This window comes from Oncorhynchus masou, chromosome 15 (genome assembly GCF_036934945.1).
Source record: "Oncorhynchus masou masou isolate Uvic2021 chromosome 15, UVic_Omas_1.1, whole genome shotgun sequence".
NCBI classification, from domain to species: Eukaryota; Metazoa; Chordata; class Actinopteri; order Salmoniformes; family Salmonidae; genus Oncorhynchus; species Oncorhynchus masou.
In genome coordinates, this window is record NC_088226.1 from 1,651,227 (window position 1) to 1,670,054 (window position 18,828).

General features: G+C 44.4%; 1 protein-coding gene across 2 annotated transcripts in view; it reads right to left on the reverse strand.

Annotated features, from left to right (window-relative positions):
* Nucleotides 1-18,828, reverse strand: part of asic2 (acid-sensing (proton-gated) ion channel 2) — a 491,333-nt gene that overhangs the window by 43,723 nt on the left and 428,782 nt on the right. For both annotated transcript variants that reach the window (XM_064987626.1, XM_064987625.1), the window contains one exon: nt 519-669. In XM_064987626.1, coding sequence (XP_064843698.1) covers nt 519-669 — 151 coding nt within the window. The remainder of the gene's footprint in view (nt 1-518; nt 670-18,828) is intronic.

An 18,828-nucleotide genomic window follows, 5' to 3' on the forward strand; every position in this document is an offset into this window, starting at 1 on the left:
GAACATGTGGAGAATTGATCGGGGGAAATAAACAGGCTCTCTGCATGATACATGTTCTATATATGGATAGCAAATATAGTCTATCTGCCAGAGGGCCCATGACTTGGCTTGATGCTGTGCTTCAACAACTCCCCTGTCTTCACTTCCACGCAGGTTGAGACGTGAGCAAGGCTTTCAATGAGGCTCATTGGGCAGCTAACATGTCAGGCAGCAAGATCCCTCCTACACAAGACTATCTGAACAACTCACATGGCTTCTTCCACTATGAACAACAAATCGTGAGGAAACTGATAAAGGAATGGCATCGCTTCCAAATCTGAAAGGAAAAGCACATCGTGGCTTGACAGCAAGTCAATACATTTTGGTCAGAATTGATATAAATGGTGAAAAGCACAGGACATAGAATATAACCTTGGGGGACACCAGTCGTCAACTCCACACAGTCAGATTGAACACCCTCTACATGGATACATTGTGACTTGGATGGAGAGGGTCAGGTATGGTGTAGTTGGGCCTACCTGTGTCGCCCCACAAGGGTAGGTACTCGTCCTGCTGGATGTCCAGCATAATCTCCAGGCCGTTCCCCGTCCCTCCCTTCATGGTGGTCCGTAGCGTCTTCCCCTCCTCCGCTGCGTTGAACATGTAACACTTCCCATACCTGGTGAACACCTGCAGAGAGAGAGAGAGAGAGAGAGAGAGAGAGAGAGAGAGAGAGAGAGAGAGAGAGAGAGAGAGAGAGAGAGAGAGAGAGAGAGAGAGAAGAAGTTAGTACTGAACTTGTTATGTACACAGGCTGGTGGGCATCAGGAGGTGGACTGATACATTAACTAATCATAAACTGGTACCATGACATTCCCTGAGGCGGTTTAGGGAAGAACTGTCCTTATAGCCTTCTAAATGCGTTAAGAAATCAGCAGGCGGAACTAGATATGATAATGATTGTAACACCCTACAGGCAAATTCAAATGACAACAACAGAGCTGGTAACAAAAGTTAAATATTAAGGATTCATGTGGAGACGAGGAACACAAAATGTTGATTTGTCCCTTGGTTGCCCTTGATAGAAATCCCTGATCAATCCCAATGGCACACAACAACCTTCTAACACATTCTCCTATGATTACCAAAAATTGGAAGAGGCACCTTGTGCCTTTTAAAAATGTGTTTACGAGCATACACTTTACGGCACGGCAATGGGCCACATTGGAGACAAATCCTATAATTTCAGTGTAATGGAGCATGTGGCTGTTGTTCCTCTCCCTTCAAATGGCTGGATGAGCAGAAGCATTACAGGCTGTGGAGCCCTCACTCTCTGTAGAACAGCTAATAACAGGCTTTCTGCAGCTCCACTCTGCTCCGGTCAGGTGGAGAAAGCACTTTTCAGCTCCTATATTGGGTAAAGTAGGGCCAGATTAGGCCTTAAAGGAAAGTAGTGGCAGAGAATTGAAAAAAGTATGGGCACTTTATCCTGTAATCACTTAAAAGCGGTGCTCACTCTGGCATTAGTGGCATGGAGTTCATGGGAGAAAAAACCTGCATTCGCCATCCCCATTTTCAGTACATTGTTAACAGTTCAAGGAAAACTGTTGAGATGCCATTATGAGAAGGAATGCATAGGATAAAGCTCAGATTTTTCTAGGTAATAACTGAACCTTTGCCTCTCATTCAATCAAACAAATCAGCACAGTTATATGTCACACCACTGTGCTAGATAGAGACTTTGAGGTTTATATGAATAATAGACTAGCGTAAAATGCAGAATCAGTGCAGTTTATTTAGAGACAGGTGTGTAAAAGATGCACACATGTAAATTAAATGGGTGTTGGGAGGTCCCTGCTCATGGATGCTAATCACCATAACAACCCTCAGCCCACCTTCCTTTCCCTCACCAATCAGAGAAGGACTGAGGAATAGAATGTTGTTTGAACATCATCAACAAGGTCACACACTCCAAGCCTTCTTATTGGATAGAAGCAGTGGTGGCCTATCTGCCCTTCTATGTTCCGGTCTGGGATCAGTGTGGTTCTGGGAGCTCAGAATGGTTACAGTTATAGTGCCTTCAGAAAGTATTCACACCCCTTGACTTTTTCCTCATTTTGTTGTGTTACAGCCTGAATTTAAAATGGTTACATTAAGATTTTGTTTCACTGGCCCACACACAATACCACATAATGTCTTAGTGGAATGTTTACTAAGTAATGTTTACTAAGTAATTAAAAATGTTTACTAAGTAATTAAAAATGAAAAGCTGAAATGTCAATAAGTATTCAACCCCTTTGTTATGGCAATCCTAAATGAGTTCAGGAGTACACATTTGCTTAACAAGTTAACAAGTCACATAATAAGTTGTACTCACTCTGTGTGCAATAATTGTGTTTAATATGATTTTTGAATGACTACCTCATCTCTGTACCCCACACATACAATTGTCCGTAAGGTCCCTCAGTTGAGCAGTGAATTTCAAACACAGATTCAACCACAAAGACAAGGAGGATTTTCCAATGCCTCACAAAGAAGGGCACCTATTGGTAGATGGGTAAAACAAAGCAGACATTGAATATCTGTTTGAGCATGGTGCAGTTATTAATTACACTTTGGATGGTGTATCAATACAACCAGTCACTAGAAATATACAGGTGTTCTTCCTAACTCAGTTGCCGTGAAGAAGGAAACCGCTCAGGGATTTCACCATGAAGCCAACAGTTACAGAGTTTAATGGCTGGGATAGGGGAAAACTGAGGATGGATCAACAACATTGTAGTTACTCCACAATACTAACCTAAATATCAGTGAAAAGAAGGAAGCCTGTACAGAATTAAAGTATTCCAAAACATGCATCATGTTTGCAATAAGGCACAACAGGAAAATTGCAAAAAATGTGTCAAAGAAATGAACTTTATGTCCTGAATACAAAGTGTTGTGTTTGGGGCAAATCCAATACAACCAATCTCTGAGTACCACTCTTCATATTTTCGACCATGGTGGTGGCTGCATCATTTTATCCTTGTCATTGGCAACGACTAGGGACTTTTTAAAGTTAAAAGTAAATAGAATACGGGCCTCCCGAGTGGCACAGCGGTCTGCGGCATCACTACAGCCTGGGGTTCGATTCCAAGCTGTGTCATAACCGGCCGTGATCGGGAGTCCCATAGGGCGGCGCACAATTGGCTCAGCGTTGTCCGGATTAGGGTAGAGTTTGGCCAGGGGAGCTTTAGTTGGCTCATCGCACTCTAGCGACTCCTTGTGGTTGTCTGGCCACCTACCTGACTTCGGTTGTCAGCTGAACGGTGTTTCCTCCGATACATTGGTGCAGCTGGCTTCTGGGTTAAGCTTGAGGGTGTTAAGAAGCGCAGTTTGGCGCATCATGTTTCGGAGGAGGGATGACTCGATCTTTGCCTCTTCCGAGCCCATTGGGGAGTTGCAGCAATGAGACAAGATCGTAATTGTATCGCATTTGGATATGACAAAATTAGGAAGGAAAAAATGAATAATAGTAATAGGAATAGCACTAAGCACAGTCAAAACCTATGTAAATAAGATATTTCTGTATTTCATTTTCAATACATTTGCAAACATTTCTAAAAACATGTTTTCATTTTGTCATTATGGGGTATTGTGTGCAGATGGGTGTGATTTAAAAATATATTTAATCCATTTTGAATTCAGTCTGTAACACAACAAAATGTGGAATAAGTCAAGGGGTATGAATACATCCTGAAGGCCCTGTAGGTCTTCTTAATAGAGGGCTTTTCCATGACCAGCAGGGTTGGGTAGGCTACTTTCTAAATGCCATCCGTTACAGTTACTAGTTACCTGTCCAAAATTGTAATCAGTAACGTAACTTTTGGATTACCCAAACTTAATAACAGAATCTGATAACATTCAGTTACTTTTAGATTACTTTCCCCTTAAGAAGCATAAGAAGAAGACAAAAATGTATGTTACCAATTGAACGGCATCTATTGCAGGATAAATAAATGTTGTAGTTTACATAGCTGGTCATATATGGATGTTAAATTTTACTTCATGGGTTGGTTATGCAGGCTTCTTCTAACCCATCGCTTTCTACTGCATACAATAATATGATTAAATTATATCTTTACATTAAAACCAAAGTCTATCAGAATTCCAGTCATTCCAATAAATGTTAGACCCCGTGATCTTCAAGAATAGGACTTGGAAATATAGTAGTAAAGATCAGTCAAATTGTAACCCCAAAACTAAGGACTTATTAGCCATTCCTATTCTGTTGTTTATGATTTTGTTGTCATGAGGACTAGGCTCATTGACTCGAGTTGGAAGGGAAATGCTGAGCTCACGGAATGGCATGCTTTGAGCACTACTGAAAATGTCTATATAATTGCAAAAGGGTTTTTAAATGATCAATTAGCCTTTTAAAATTATAAACGTGGATTAGCTAATGTGCCATTGGAACACAGGAGTGATGGTTGCTGATAATGGGCCTCTGTACGCCTACATAGACATTCCATTAAAAATCTGCCCTTTCCAGCTACAGTAGTCATTTACAGCATTAATGTCTACACTGTATTTCTGATCAATTTGATGTTATTTTAATGGACACATTTTTTTTGCTTTTCTTTCAAAAACAAGGACATTTCTAAGTGACCCAAAACTTTTGAACGGTAGTGTGAATACAATGTATAAGTCCAACAATGGATGTAGCTATAAGGGCAGAAGGTGAGATCCAAATGCAGACAGAGGAGGCAGATGGTAGAGCTCCGAAATGTATTATAACAAATGGTGTAGGCAAAGGCAGGTCGGGGGCAAGAGTTCATAGACCAGGTCAGAGTCCAAACAGTACCAGACGATAGACAGTCTCGAGGTCAGGCCAGGCAGGGGTCAGAAACCAGATCCGAGTCCAAAACAGTACAAGGGGATTGGCAGGCTGGTAGTCAGAACACGCAGAGTGGTCAGGCAGGTGGGTGCAGAGTCAGGACAGGCAAGGGTCAAAACCAGGAGGACTAGAAACAAACAGAGATTGGGGAAAAATACGAGGAAGGAAAACCACTGGTTGACTTGGCAAACAAGACAAACTGGCACTGAGAGACAGGAAACACAGGGATATATAGACCGGGGATAATACGCGACACCTGGAGGGGGTGGAGACAATCACAAGGACAGGTGATCAGATCAGGGTGTGACAGTAGCAACTACAGATTGCCCCTTTAAGTCTATCAAAAGTGTGCACGTTTCAGCATGTGTCCATTAGGACAATGGATATTTATTTTATCAGCATGAATTAGATTGAGCAATAAAAGCGCCACTTTTATTCCATAGGCTTGGATCCTCTCTATGCGGCTTTTGCAAGAGCGCATTTTTCATTGGCTGTCCACTGGTTTCAAAAACAATGATTGATAGGAAGCTTAAAGTTCTTGAAATCAACCATTATTGGGTTCAAATACACATTTAGATTTGTGAACAGCCATCCACAACAACAACAATCTGTAAGGCACAAATAGTTAAATGAGAGAGCAGCAGCGTGATTCACATCAATGAGCTATGTAGATGTCAATAATAAGATATATCCGTATCGTTGTAGACGACACCACTGCTGTCATCCTTATCTCATTGCGTTTATTAAAATTTGATCATCTTTGGATGCTGACAGCAATCGCACCATTGGAAGACATAGCTTGGACGGTAGTCTACAAAAGCCTATTCTTGCTCTTTTCCCGTTATCCATCAAACTCACTCAGGTGGAACAAACTTAAACTTGTGCCTTTTTTCAATGCTGATTTGAATGTCATTGAGGAAAGAGAAGTGTCAAAGATTTTTTTTTCGCAAACATGCTTTCTGAATTTAAAAGTAATCCTCTAAGTCATCTAGTTTTTCAAAAGTATCTGTAATCTGATGACAATATTTTTTCTGGTAACGTAACGGATTACAGTTATCGTTTTTAGGTAATCCCTTACATGTAATCCATTACTCCCCAACCCTGATGGCCAGTGTATGAGTGCTTCTATGGACATGAGTAATTGTCCAGGTGGACAGTGTTATGGTGATAGAAGGATGTGGGTAGAAAGGGAGTATGAGACACCCCCTTCTCCTCAGTAGAGCAGCTCCCTCCTTCTACAGATATGAATCTATCTAAATTATTCATCAGGGGCTAAGAGCTGCCAGAGCCACAGTGCAGAGATTGGGGATACATATTCATAGAGAAATCACTCTTGGTTTGCAGGTACCCGTGTCTCGGTGTCTGTCTCTGACTGGGACTGGGCTTAACTGTACCAGGGATGGCTCCGGTTGATAGCATAGTGACAGAAATACCCGAGTGTATAGAGACCAATATGGACCCAGCCTGCATGAATGGAGAATATCAACATCAGCAGCATGTCCCAGCATAGACAGTAATCTGTCAATGTCAAAACACATTGGTCCAAACCTAACAGACCAAAAAGCAGACTGAATGGGATTCAACATGCAGTAGCATCCCAGTAAACAGGTTGTTTTGGTCGTCAGCATGACCTTGGTTCATTTGACTAAAGTATCTCTGTCTGCTAATTAGAGCTTACATTAGAGTTAATAAGCATCAGCCCAAACCATTCACACACTCAAGTGCTCCCTTGGAACCCTCGCCAGCTAACTGGGCAGGTAACATCCTGTTTAATTACCCAGCGGTCATTTAAACTTGCATGATATGTCTGTGAGTTTCTGTGAGTGTGTGTATAACACAGATAACGCATATCTGCACTACCCAACACTGCTTCCCCACAGATGTACTGTAGTAATGGTGCTCTGAACTCTCCTCCTCTGAAGTTGTTGATTGTCTATTAGGGACCATCATCATCATCATCATCCTCCTCTCTCTGGAGCTTCTTGTCAGTCCCTCTCTGTCTCTAGAAACAGTAATGATGTACTGTATGAGTGACAGGGAGGGCTAGGACCAGGTCAACATCCTATTAACACCTTACCACACCTCATCAGCCACGCCACGGGGGAAGTGACAGGGAGGGCTAGGACCAGGTCAACATCCTATTAACACCTCACCACACCTCATCAGCCACGCCACGGGGGAAGTGACAGGGAGGGCTAGGACCAGGTCAACATCCTATTAACACCTCACCACACCTCATCAGCCACGCTACGGGGGAAGTGACAGGGAGGGCTAGGACCAGGTCAACATCCTATTAACACCTCACCACACCTCATCAGCCACGCCACGGGGGAAGTGACAGGGAGGGCTAGGACCAGGTCAACATCCTATTAACACCTCACCACACCTCATCAGCCACGCCACGGGGGAAGTGACAGGGAGGGCTAGGACCAGGTCAACATCCTATTAACACCTCACCACACCTCATCAGCCACGCCACGGGGGAAGTGACAGGGAGGGCTAGGACCAGGTCAACATCCTATTAACACCTCACCACACCTCATCAGCCACGCCACGGGGGAAGTGACAGGGAGGGCTAGGACCAGGTCAACATCCTATTAACACCTTACCACACCTCATCAGCCACGCCACGGGGGAAGTGACAGGGAGGGCTAGGACCAGGTCAACATCCTATTAACACCTTACCACACCTCATCAGCCACGCCACGGGGGAAGTGACAGGGAGGGCTAGGACCAGGTCAACATCCTATTAACACCTCACCACACCTCATCAGCCACGCCACGGGGGAAGTGACAGGGAGGGCTAGGACCAGGTCAACATCCTATTAACACCTCACCACACCTCATCAGCCACGCCACGGGGGAAGTGACAGGGAGGGCTAGGACCAGGTCAACATCCTATTAACACCTCACCACACCTCATCAGCCACGCTACGGGGGAAGTGACAGGGAGGGCTAGGACCAGGTCAACATCCTATTAACACCTCACCACACCTCATCAGCCACGCCACGGGGGAAGTGACAGGGAGGGCTAGGACCAGGTCAACATCCTATTAACACCTTACCACACCTCATCAGCCACGCTACGGGGGAAGTGACAGGGAGGGCTAGGACCAGGTCAACATCCTATTAACACCTTACCACACCTCATCAGCCACGCCACGGGGGAAGTGACAGGGAGGGCTAGGACCAGGTCAACATCCTATTAACACCTCACCACACCTCATCAGCCACGCCACGGGGGAAGTGACAGGGAGGGCTAGGACCAGGTCAACATCCTATTAACACCTCACCACACCTCATCAGCCACGCCACGGGGGAAGTGACAGGGAGGGCTAGGACCAGGTCAACATCCTATTAACACCTTACCACACCTCATCAGCCACGCCACGGGGGAAGTGACAGGGAGGGCTAGGACCAGGTCAACATCCTATTAACACCTCACCACACCTCATCAGCCACGCCACGGGGGAAGTGACAGGGAGGGCTAGGACCAGGTCAACATCCTATTAACACCTTACCACACCTCATCAGCCACGCCACGGGGGAAGTGACAGGGAGGGCTAGGACCAGGTCAACATCCTATTAACACCTCACCACACCTCATCAGCCACGCCACGGGGGAAGTGACAGGGAGGGCTAGGACCAGGTCAACATCCTATTAACACCTCACCACACCTCATCAGCCACGCCACGGGGGAAGTGACAGGGAGGGCTAGGACCAGGTCAACATCCTATTAACACCTCACCACACCTCATCAGCCACGCCACGGGGGAAGTGACAGGGAGGGCTAGGACCAGGTCAACATCCTATTAACACCTCACCACACCTCATCAGCCACGCCACGGGGAAGTGACAGGGAGGGCTAGGACCAGGTCAACATCCTATTAACACCTCACCACACCTCATCAGCCACGCCACGGGGGAAGTGACAGGGAGGGCTAGGACCAGGTCAACATCCTATTAACACCTCACCACACCTCATCAGCCACGGCACGGGGAAGTGACAGGGAGGGCTAGGACCAGGTCAACATCCTATTAACACCTCACCACACCTCATCAGCCACGCCACGGGGGAAGTGACAGGGAGGGCTAGGACCAGGTCAACATCCTATTAACACCTCACCACACCTCATCAGCCACGCCACGGGGGAAGTGACAGGGAGGGCTAGGACCAGGTCAACATCCTATTAACACCTCACCACACCTCATCAGCCACGCCACGGGGGAAGTGACAGGGAGGGCTAGGACCAGGTCAACATCCTATTAACACCTCACCACACCTCATCAGCCACGCCACGGGGGAAGTGCCAAACAAAAGTTGCCAGGGTGGTTCTGTCATTTTGGTACCCCTCAGACAGTTGTCTGACCCCACTGTCTCTCCTCCATCTTGTTCCCTCCCACTCAGTTATTATCTCCACCTCTGCTTGCCTCGAGTCATTCTGCCAGAGGGAGGAGAGTAATGACTCCTCACACCACCACAGAAATATCAAATAACTTTGGTACCTGGCCAAGGGGTGGTTACAGGCAATACCTGTGAAGTAGCCAACTAAAGTAAAGAGACACTTCTCAGAGTTCTCATGCACTGAGGCCATTACTTTTCTGAAAAACAGGATGGTAGAATATGGGTATCATGAGTATCAGCATTCTCAAAATAGCTCCATCCTGTCTGCTATTAATAAATGACCAGTTCCTGACTTGGGCAGGAGCTCACCGAACTGAGTACCAGCACCTCAAATGTTCTAGTACTTGAGGTCCTATATCTCTTATAGAATATTAGCACCTAAATATAAAAAGGACCGGCACCCAAAATATAAAAAGGACCGGCACCCAAAATATAAAAAGGACCGGCACCCAAAATATAAAAAGGACCGGCACCCAAAATATAAAAAGGACCGGCACCCAAAATATAAAAAGGACCGGCACCCAAAATATAAAAAGGACCGGCACCCAAAATATAAAAAGGACCGGCACCCAAAATGAGTATCGGCACCCATTTCAAGCAGTGTAAATGACAATGTGGCTTATAATACCAGATGTGGTTATGCATGATTGCTTCATACTCAGCAGTGCTGAAGTAGATATGTCAGACCACTATGGCCTATTTATTACCTTACCTCCCTAATCTTACTTCATTTGCGCACACTGCAAATAGACTTTACTATTGTGTTATTGACTGTATTTGTATTTGTGTTTGTTTATTCCATGTGTAACTCAGTGTTGTTGTTTGTGTTGCACTGCTTTGCTTTATCTTGGCCAGGTCGCAGTTGTAAATGAGAACTTGTTCTCAACTGGCCTACCTGGTTAAATAAAGGTGAAATAAAAATAAATAAAATAAAGATAAGCACAAGCCAATACAGAACTAAAAACATTGACTGTTGTCAGGTCTTCATACACCCCCATCCGTCTATTCTGATTAGTTTGGCTAGAATGGTCTTGTTGACATTGCACTCTTCAAGCCACTAAGCATCAAAGTTGTCTTTGGTGATGAAATGCTGTTGATGCACTTTCTTCATTACTTTATTTTAAATGAATCGCTAAGGCGTTAATTGAACCCGGGTCTTGAAATGTCACAAGAGTCACACCCTGCCATGTTAACATAACGTTAGCTGACACTGTCCACAGGGCAGTCAGGGCACGAAGCAGGAGAACAGAGATGAGCTGCCAATTAGACGCCTGCCTTCGTCTCGTCCACCCAACATAACTTATTAGCATTCACAAGAAACAGTGTGAACATCCGGGAGCAAGACATCGCCCTAAGGCATGCCGTGACCCAGCCTGCATGTCGACCAGCCTCTCCCAGGGTGAAGTCAAAGATGACACGGCCATTAGAGAGCCACCTTCCACTGTGATGAAAGGTCAGTTGGTGTTAGTTAGCGCCAGACAGACGACAGACACCTTCCCACTGTGTTTGAAGAGTTGCCTGTCCCTGGCTAATGCCGAAGGCAACAGTTAGACATCTGAAAATAAAGCGTTACAGAGAGACAAGTCATTATGCCTGCAGTTTGCTGTGGCTGTGATGGGTACAGTAGTGAGAATGGTTAATGACTTCATGTGTTCAGCTGTCATTCATTTGAAGAGCTTAATGATAAATATGCCTACGATAATATGCCTACGATAAATATGCCTGTTTCTTCAACTATTATTGTAACGGGCTCCGAAGTCCTTTTCCTCATTTGTTACACACACACGCACGCACGCACACAGAGATGGGATAATATACTATCTTGTTGCCATTACAAAATACTCCGAAGAAAATGTATCAAATTGAAATACAAGATGCTAATTAGTATTTTCCCAAATTTTCCAAATACAAAATACATTTTTAAATACACGGCTTCACTAAAACAACATTCTCAGTAACGGTTCTAAAAACATTGTACTTGCTATGACTTTGATTTGTCGTTGTTTATCTACCTTAGTTGAATTCAGTGACTAAGTCGCTCTGCATATGAGTGTCTGTTAAATGACCAAAATGTAAAAATAAACACTTGCAAAGCACACTGGGCATTATTAATTGGCATTGTTTTGGGGGATGGAGCTCAAAATAATATATTTTGACATTTACATTTATAAGACAGTCTTATCACACCATATTGTCATCAGACTTCTGATACCAATGCAGGGTGAAATGGGGCCACAAAACGGCGAACTGCAAAAAAAAAATGGTATAGAAAAGTATTTTGTATTTTGAAAATAGAAATTACACACACACACAGAAAATACAAATAAGAATTTAACTAAACTTCATCCAATTTCGTTATGCCAACACACTGATGGATATGTCAGACAGACACTATCTTTTCCTTATTCTGTCGTTTCTTCCCCCTCACTCTACTGTTTATTGCCTCCTGTTCCTGTCTGTGCCACCACAGGCCTCTGAAGTGCAGGGCGTATCTATATGACCTCTCAATTAGTTTAGATTGTTTAGATGAGTTTATTAGTCAGGGGCGCAGATGTAATCGCAGGGTACAGTGAAATTCTTAGTTCAGCTGATGGGGTCACCGTGGAGACGACAGGAAACGTGACTCAGGAAGAGGAAGTCCAGTCACGCAACAATACATCACACAAAGCAGCAACAACTGCCAGTAAGAGTGTCCATGATTGAGTCTTAGAATGAAGAGATTGAGATAAAACTGTCCAGTTGGAGTGTTTGTTGCAGCTTGTTCCAGTCGCTAGCCGCAGGGAACTGAAAAGAGGAGCGACCCAGGGACGTGTGTGCTTTGGGGACCTTTAACAGAATGTGACTGGCAGAATGGGTGTTGTATGTGGAGGATGAGGGCTGCAGTAGATCTCAGATAGGGGGGTGTGAGGTCTCAGAGGGTTTTATAAATAAGCATCAACCAGTGGGTCTTGCGACGGGTATACAGAGATGACCAGTTTACAGAGGAGTAGAGAGTGCAGTGATGTGTCCTATAAGAAGCATTGGTGGCAAATCTGATGGCCGAATGGTAAAGAACATCTAGCTGCTCGAGAGCACCCTTACCTGCCGATCTATAAATTACATCTCCGTAATCTAGCTTGAATCAGGGTTAGTTTGGCAGCTGGGGTGAAAAGTAGCAATTACGATAGAGGAAACCAAGTCTAGATTCAACTTTAGCCTGCAGCTTTGATATGTGCTGAGAGAAGGACAGTGTACTGTCTAGCCATACTCCCACGTACTTGTATGAGGTGACTACCTTAAGCTCTAAACCCTCAGAGGTAGTAATCACACCTGTGGGGAGAGGGGCATTCTTCTTACCAAACCAAATTACATTTTTTTGGAGGTGTTCAGAACAAGGTTAAGGGTAGAGAAAGCTTGTTGGAAACTAAGAAAGCTTTGTTGTAGAGCGTTTAACACAAAATCCGGGGAGGGCCCAGCTCAGTGTAAGACTGTATCATCTGCATATAAATTGATGAGAGAGCTTCCTACTACCTGAGCTAGGTTGTTGATGTAAATTGAAAAGAGCGTTGGGCCTTGGATCGAGCCTTGGTGTACACCCTTGTTGACAGGCAATAGCTGAGACAGCAGATGTTGTGACTTTATACACTGCAGTCTTTGAGAGAGGTAGCTAGCAAACCAGGCCAAAGACCCCTCAGAGACACCAAGCGGACACCAGATTGCATCCCAGAGAGCGGACACCAGATTGCATACCAGAGAGAATACTATAGACATCAAGAAAGCCAGTCAGTTGATTATTGACAAGTTATTGTCAATGAACATACAATAATAATGTATGCTGATGTATTTCTATTGACTACCCTGTCGTATATATTCACACAGTATAGCGCTCCAGCAATCCTATTCACACAACCAGATGAGAAAAAGCCTGTATTCATTCTTACTTACAGTACAGTACTTCACATGACTGGATCCTCCTCTATTTCTCTTTGATAGAATAAGCAGGTAATAAGACACCTATCTCACTCATCCCATTTATTTTGCTGGCAGGCAGGGGAAGAAGTGGAAAGTGATGGAGTAAATTAACATTTGAAGCTTTAAGAGCCAGCCAACTGGTTTTATCAGTTCTTCTCACTCAGCGAGGGGCACCAGGCTTAAAGCTTAAATTCCACTTCCATAAGCAGTCTATTGTGATGTGCTGTTATTGTTCGCCAAATCAATTTCCATTATGGGTGAATTTAGAAGGCTTTTCATGGTAAACCAAAGCAGCACGAGAGAGAGAGAGATAATAAATGAGAGAGGGATACAGAGAGGAAGGATTAAAGTGTGTGAAAATCGGCCTTTGAGTTGCAAGGTGTGCACTCACCCCCCCTCCCCCTCTCGACGCTGCAGCATTTTAAGTGGTTCTGTTGTGAAGATGAATAATTCAGAGAGAGAGAGAGAGTGCTGCTAAGCAAGGCTAGGTAGCTACCTGGCACTATGGAGGGCTTCAGCCACACTAACACACCCCTGGGCGCCGTACGCACGCCTGGCATTGCATTCCTCTTCCTGAATGTCAGAGCCAAGTTAGCACTGTGAAACTACACAACTTCCCCATAACCAAACATAATTCATACACATTAAACAAATGTCACCTTTTCTGTGATGTGTTGTGAAACTTTGTGGAATGGGATATATCACCCAATCCAAACGTAATTTACTATTCCAGTCGATAATGTATTTTATTTATGGGCCTCCCGAGTTGCGCAGTGGTTAAGGGCGCTGTACTGCAGTGCCAGCTGTGCCACCAGAGACTCTGGGCTCTGTCGTAACCGGCCGCAACCGGGAGGTCCGTGGGGTGACGCACAATTGGCCTAGCGTCATCCGGGTTAGGGAGGGCTTGGCCGGTAGGGAAATCCTTGTCTCATTGCACACCAGCGACTCCTGTGGTGGGCCGGGCACAGTGCACGCTAACCAAGGTTGCCAGGTGCACAGTGTTTCCTCTGACACATTGGTGCGGCTGGCTTCCGGGGTGGATGGCGCTGTGTTAAGAAGCAGTGCGTCTTGGTTGGGTTGTGTATAGGAGGACGCATGACTTTCAACCTTTGTCTCTCCCGAGCCCGTACGGGAGTTGTAGCGATGAGACAAGATAGTAGCTACTAAACAATTGGATACCACGAAATTGGGGAGAAAAAGGGGTAAAATTCAAAAATAAAATAAAAATAAGATAATGTATTTTATGAGAGAGCATGTTTAGCATGTAAGGTTGGTGATACAGTAGGACACAAGATAGCTGTTGTAGCTGCCAGCCTGATATTTATGTTCATGGAGAGACAGCGAGAGAGCTGGAGAGAGAGAGATGGACAGAGAGAACAAGATAGACAGAGAGAGAGAGAGAGAAAGAGAGATAGACAGAGAGAGAAAGAGAGTGAGGGGGAGATCGAAAGAGGAGATAAAGAGAGTGAGAGAAAGAGAAGAAATGAGAGCGAGAGAGAGAGAGAGCGAGAGAGAGAGACTTATAAAGAAGATCCCTCCCCTGAGTGGAAATGATCCCGGCCGGATGGGAATTAAATCCAGGCTGTGATTGGTGCCAGATCCCCGGTGACCCATAACCTGAGAGCAGCGTTCCATCCCCAGGCTTAATTGACTTTACACGGGGGAGGCCATGCACAGAGCACTGCCCTCACCTCTGCAGAATGAGCTCATCCATTAACATGCTGCCTGTAGATGGACTGCAGCCACAAACTCAATGATCTTACCTATTTGAATCCCCTATGAAACAAACTTGCTTCATACCATGGCATTGTTGAATACTTGTTTCTGAACGGCTTGAAGGGCTACTAGAGTGCATTATTTATTCCTTGTCCTCTCTGCAACTGTATTAGTCTATATATTTTTTGTATTTGACCTGAAAGTATATGTCACGCCCTGACCGTAGATTGCTGTGTATGTTTCTATTTTTAGTTTGGTCAGGGTGTGATGTGGGTGGGTATTCTATGATTTAGGTCTAGGTTTCAGTTTCTATGTGTTTGGCCTGGTATGGTTCTCAATCAGAGGCAGCTGTCTATCGTTGTCTCTGATTGAGAGCCATACTTAGGTAGCCTGTCTTCCCATTTTGAGTTGTGGGTGATTCTTTTCCATTACAGTGTTTCCATCATACGGGACTGTTTCGGTTTTCCTTTATTCTTTTGTTCGTTTGTATTCGGTGTTCAGTTTATTAAATTTACAACATGAACACTTACCACGCTGCGTTTTGGTCTACTCCTTCTTCCACCAACGACAGCCGTGACAGTATATTACTGTAGGTTAAGGGTAATGTGAGCCAAATAGAAGAGCATGTGGATGTTGTGGGGAGCAGTCCTCCTCCTGACTGCTGAAATATAAAGGTAAATGAGCAGCCAAGGGTGATACATCATCTTAAACTGGAGCTTGGCAGCATGACCAGAACTCAGCACCAATGGCTCATCACAGACCAGAACAGCCCAGTCCAGCCTACCCCACAGCCCTGACACAACTTTATCCTATTTACATTCTTTACAATATGTTTTGTTATCTGTACTGTGCAGCACATAGAGATGTGTCTTTTAGTTTAGATCATTTCTACAGTGGTACACTGCCTGCTAAAGTGTTAGTTCTCTTCCCTCCCTGAAGGCTGTACTCAGTGGGGTCACAAAGAGCAGCCTGCATGTCTGAGAGACATCAAATAAAAGAGGAAGTTACCTTCAGGTCATGTTCTCACCGAATACTGATTTTAATTGCATTCCCTTTCTCTTTTACCCCCAGAATGTAGAATGTGGCGTCTAGCCATCCATCGGTTGCAGTCTATCTCAGGTACATTTCTGTTCCTGCTGTCTGAGTGGAGGGTAGTGGGCATGTGAACGACCACATCCGCTGCCTGCTGCCCCAGGCTCATCAATCACATCTGGGCACACATTCACACTCATTATTTTTTATAACTCTGGCTCCAAGGCGGCTCCTCCGGGGCCCGCCTCACCTGTCATGGTCTTTGCAGGGCTAATGGGAGGTGAGTAATGGGTGAGGGGTGGAGGACATGTGGCAGGTCCTTATCACAGACAGGAAGAAACGGACAGGTAGGAACAGGCACGTCTCACTCACACAGTCCATCAGCTGTGTGTACGCTGTCGGGGGTGATGTCTGAGCTTTGATAAGGCCATTTAGAGTGTTGTGTAGGCTACATCACCATGGTGATAATGACCATTATCAATCAGTCCCTCTATCTCTCCATGGGGGAGCAGCATTGACCTTGAAGGAGTTTGGAGAAGTTTTGAAAATAAATAATCTGAGTGGTGCTATAACTCCCAGCCCTACCCCTGGCTCCGGTGACCTTTCAACCTAAACACAGTGCTTATTTTGGCTGAGTGTAGCCATATGTCAAGCTACATGGAGGAGCTTCCTGAGACACAGTAATGATGTGTGTCAGCCCATTCTGTTACCACTGAATATTTCATGTTCCAAGGGGAAGATAAAGAGGTACATGTCTCACAGCCAATTAACAATATGAACTAACATACCATTATCTTGATTAACTAGCAAATAATTAATTACATTAACTAGCAGCCTATTAACTTAAAGGCTACTACCATTTGCTGTGTCAGTTGCAGTTCCGGGATTGTGGTCATGTGCTTGCACACCTCCTCCCGCCATAAAGGCCCCATCTTTCCCAGTTAGGTCCCCCACACACCTGATCAGGCAGTCCTCCATCTAAGCTCTCTAGCCTGTCTGGATGAAAGAGCAGACATAGATGTGATCTGGACTATGATGTCTAGTAAAACAAATATAAATGTATAATGACCATGAATGTCAGGTATGATGGTTGACATGGACAGTGTATGTACTGTATGGACCTGGTCAGGCCTGGTCTGTACTCTCTCCTGCTACACTGTGGTATTTACATTCCCCTATGCTTTGGTCCAACCCTGTCAGTGTTCTCTACTGAAGGGCTCCAGACAGACAGACAGACAGAGCCCTCCCTACTGAGTTTAAAGAGCAAGGTTAACTGCAAAAAATGCCCCGTTTAATCCATTGCAGGGAGCAAGGCCCTGTGCCTTTTCACAAGTAGCTTGAGCTGGGTGCCTAACAAAAGGAGCAATGTGTGTATTAATTAAATGAGAGACCATCACAGAGGGATAGAGACAGCCATAATTAAATGGCCACAGCTTTATACATTTGAAGTCGGAAGTTTACAAACACCTTAGCCAAATACATTTAAACTCATTTCTTCCCAATTCCTGACATTTAATCCTAGTAAAAATTCCCTGTTTTAGGTCAGTTATGATTACCATTTTTTTAACGAATGTGAAATGTCAGAATATTAGTAGAGAGAATTATTTATTTCAGCTTTAATGTCTTTCATCACATTCCCAGTGGGTCAGAAGTTTACATACACTCAATTAGTATTTGGTAGCATTGCCTTTAAATTGTTTAACTTGGGTCAAACGTGTTGGGTTGCCTTCCACAAGCTTCCCACAATAAGTTCCTCCAAACATAACGATGGTCATTATGGCCAAGAAGTACTATTTTTGTTTCATCAGACCAGAGGACATTTCTCCAAAAAGTACGATCTTTGCAAACCGTAGTACTTTTTATGGCTGGTTTGGAGCAGTGGCTTCTTCTTTGCTGAGTGGCCTTTCCAGTTATGTCAATATAGGACTTGTTTTACTGTGGATATAGATACTTTTGTACCTGTTTCCTCCAGCTTCTTTAAAGGGTCTTTGCTGTTGTTTTGTGATTGATTTGCACCTTTGCATCAAAGTACATTCATCTCTAAGAGACAGAATGCGTCTCCTTCCTGAGCGGTATGATGGCTGTGAGGTCCAATGGTGTTTATACTTGCGTACTATTGCTTGTACAGATGAACTTGATACCAGGCATTTGGAAATTGCTCCCAAGGATGAACCAGACTTGTGGAGGTCTACAATTGTTTTTCTGAGACCCATGATGTCAAGCAAAGAGGCACTGAGTTTGAAGGTAGGCCTTCAAATACATCCACAGGTACACCAATTGACTCAAATGATGTAAATTAGCCTATCAGAAGCTTCTAAAGCCATGACATCATCTTCTGGAATTTTCCAAACTGTTTTAAGGCACAGTCAGTTTAGTGTATGTAAACTTCTAACCCACTGGAATTGTGATACATTGAATTATAAGTGAAATAATATGTCTGTAAACAATTGTTAGAAAAATGACTTGTGTCATGCACAAAGTAGATGTCCTAACCGACTTGCCAAAACTATAGTTTGTTAACAAGAAATTTGTGGAGTGGTTGAAAAATTAGATTTAATGACTCCAACCTAAGTGCATGTGAACTTCCGACTTCAACTGTATAAAGCCTGATCGCTTGGTATATTCAGCTGTGAAGATCTGTCTGTTATGAGTCAGTGATTCATGCTAGGATTAATAACAAACTATTGACCACTCAGCACCAGGAATGATTTGATTGTTGGTCTGGTTACAAGAGTGTAGCCCTAAGATCATAACACAGAGAAATACAGACCTGACAGAATGGTCGCAATAAGTACATTTTATATCTACTAGGCAGCGAGCGCACCGGGCCGTGAAATAACACCTAAGAAATGAAATAACTGTTGATCA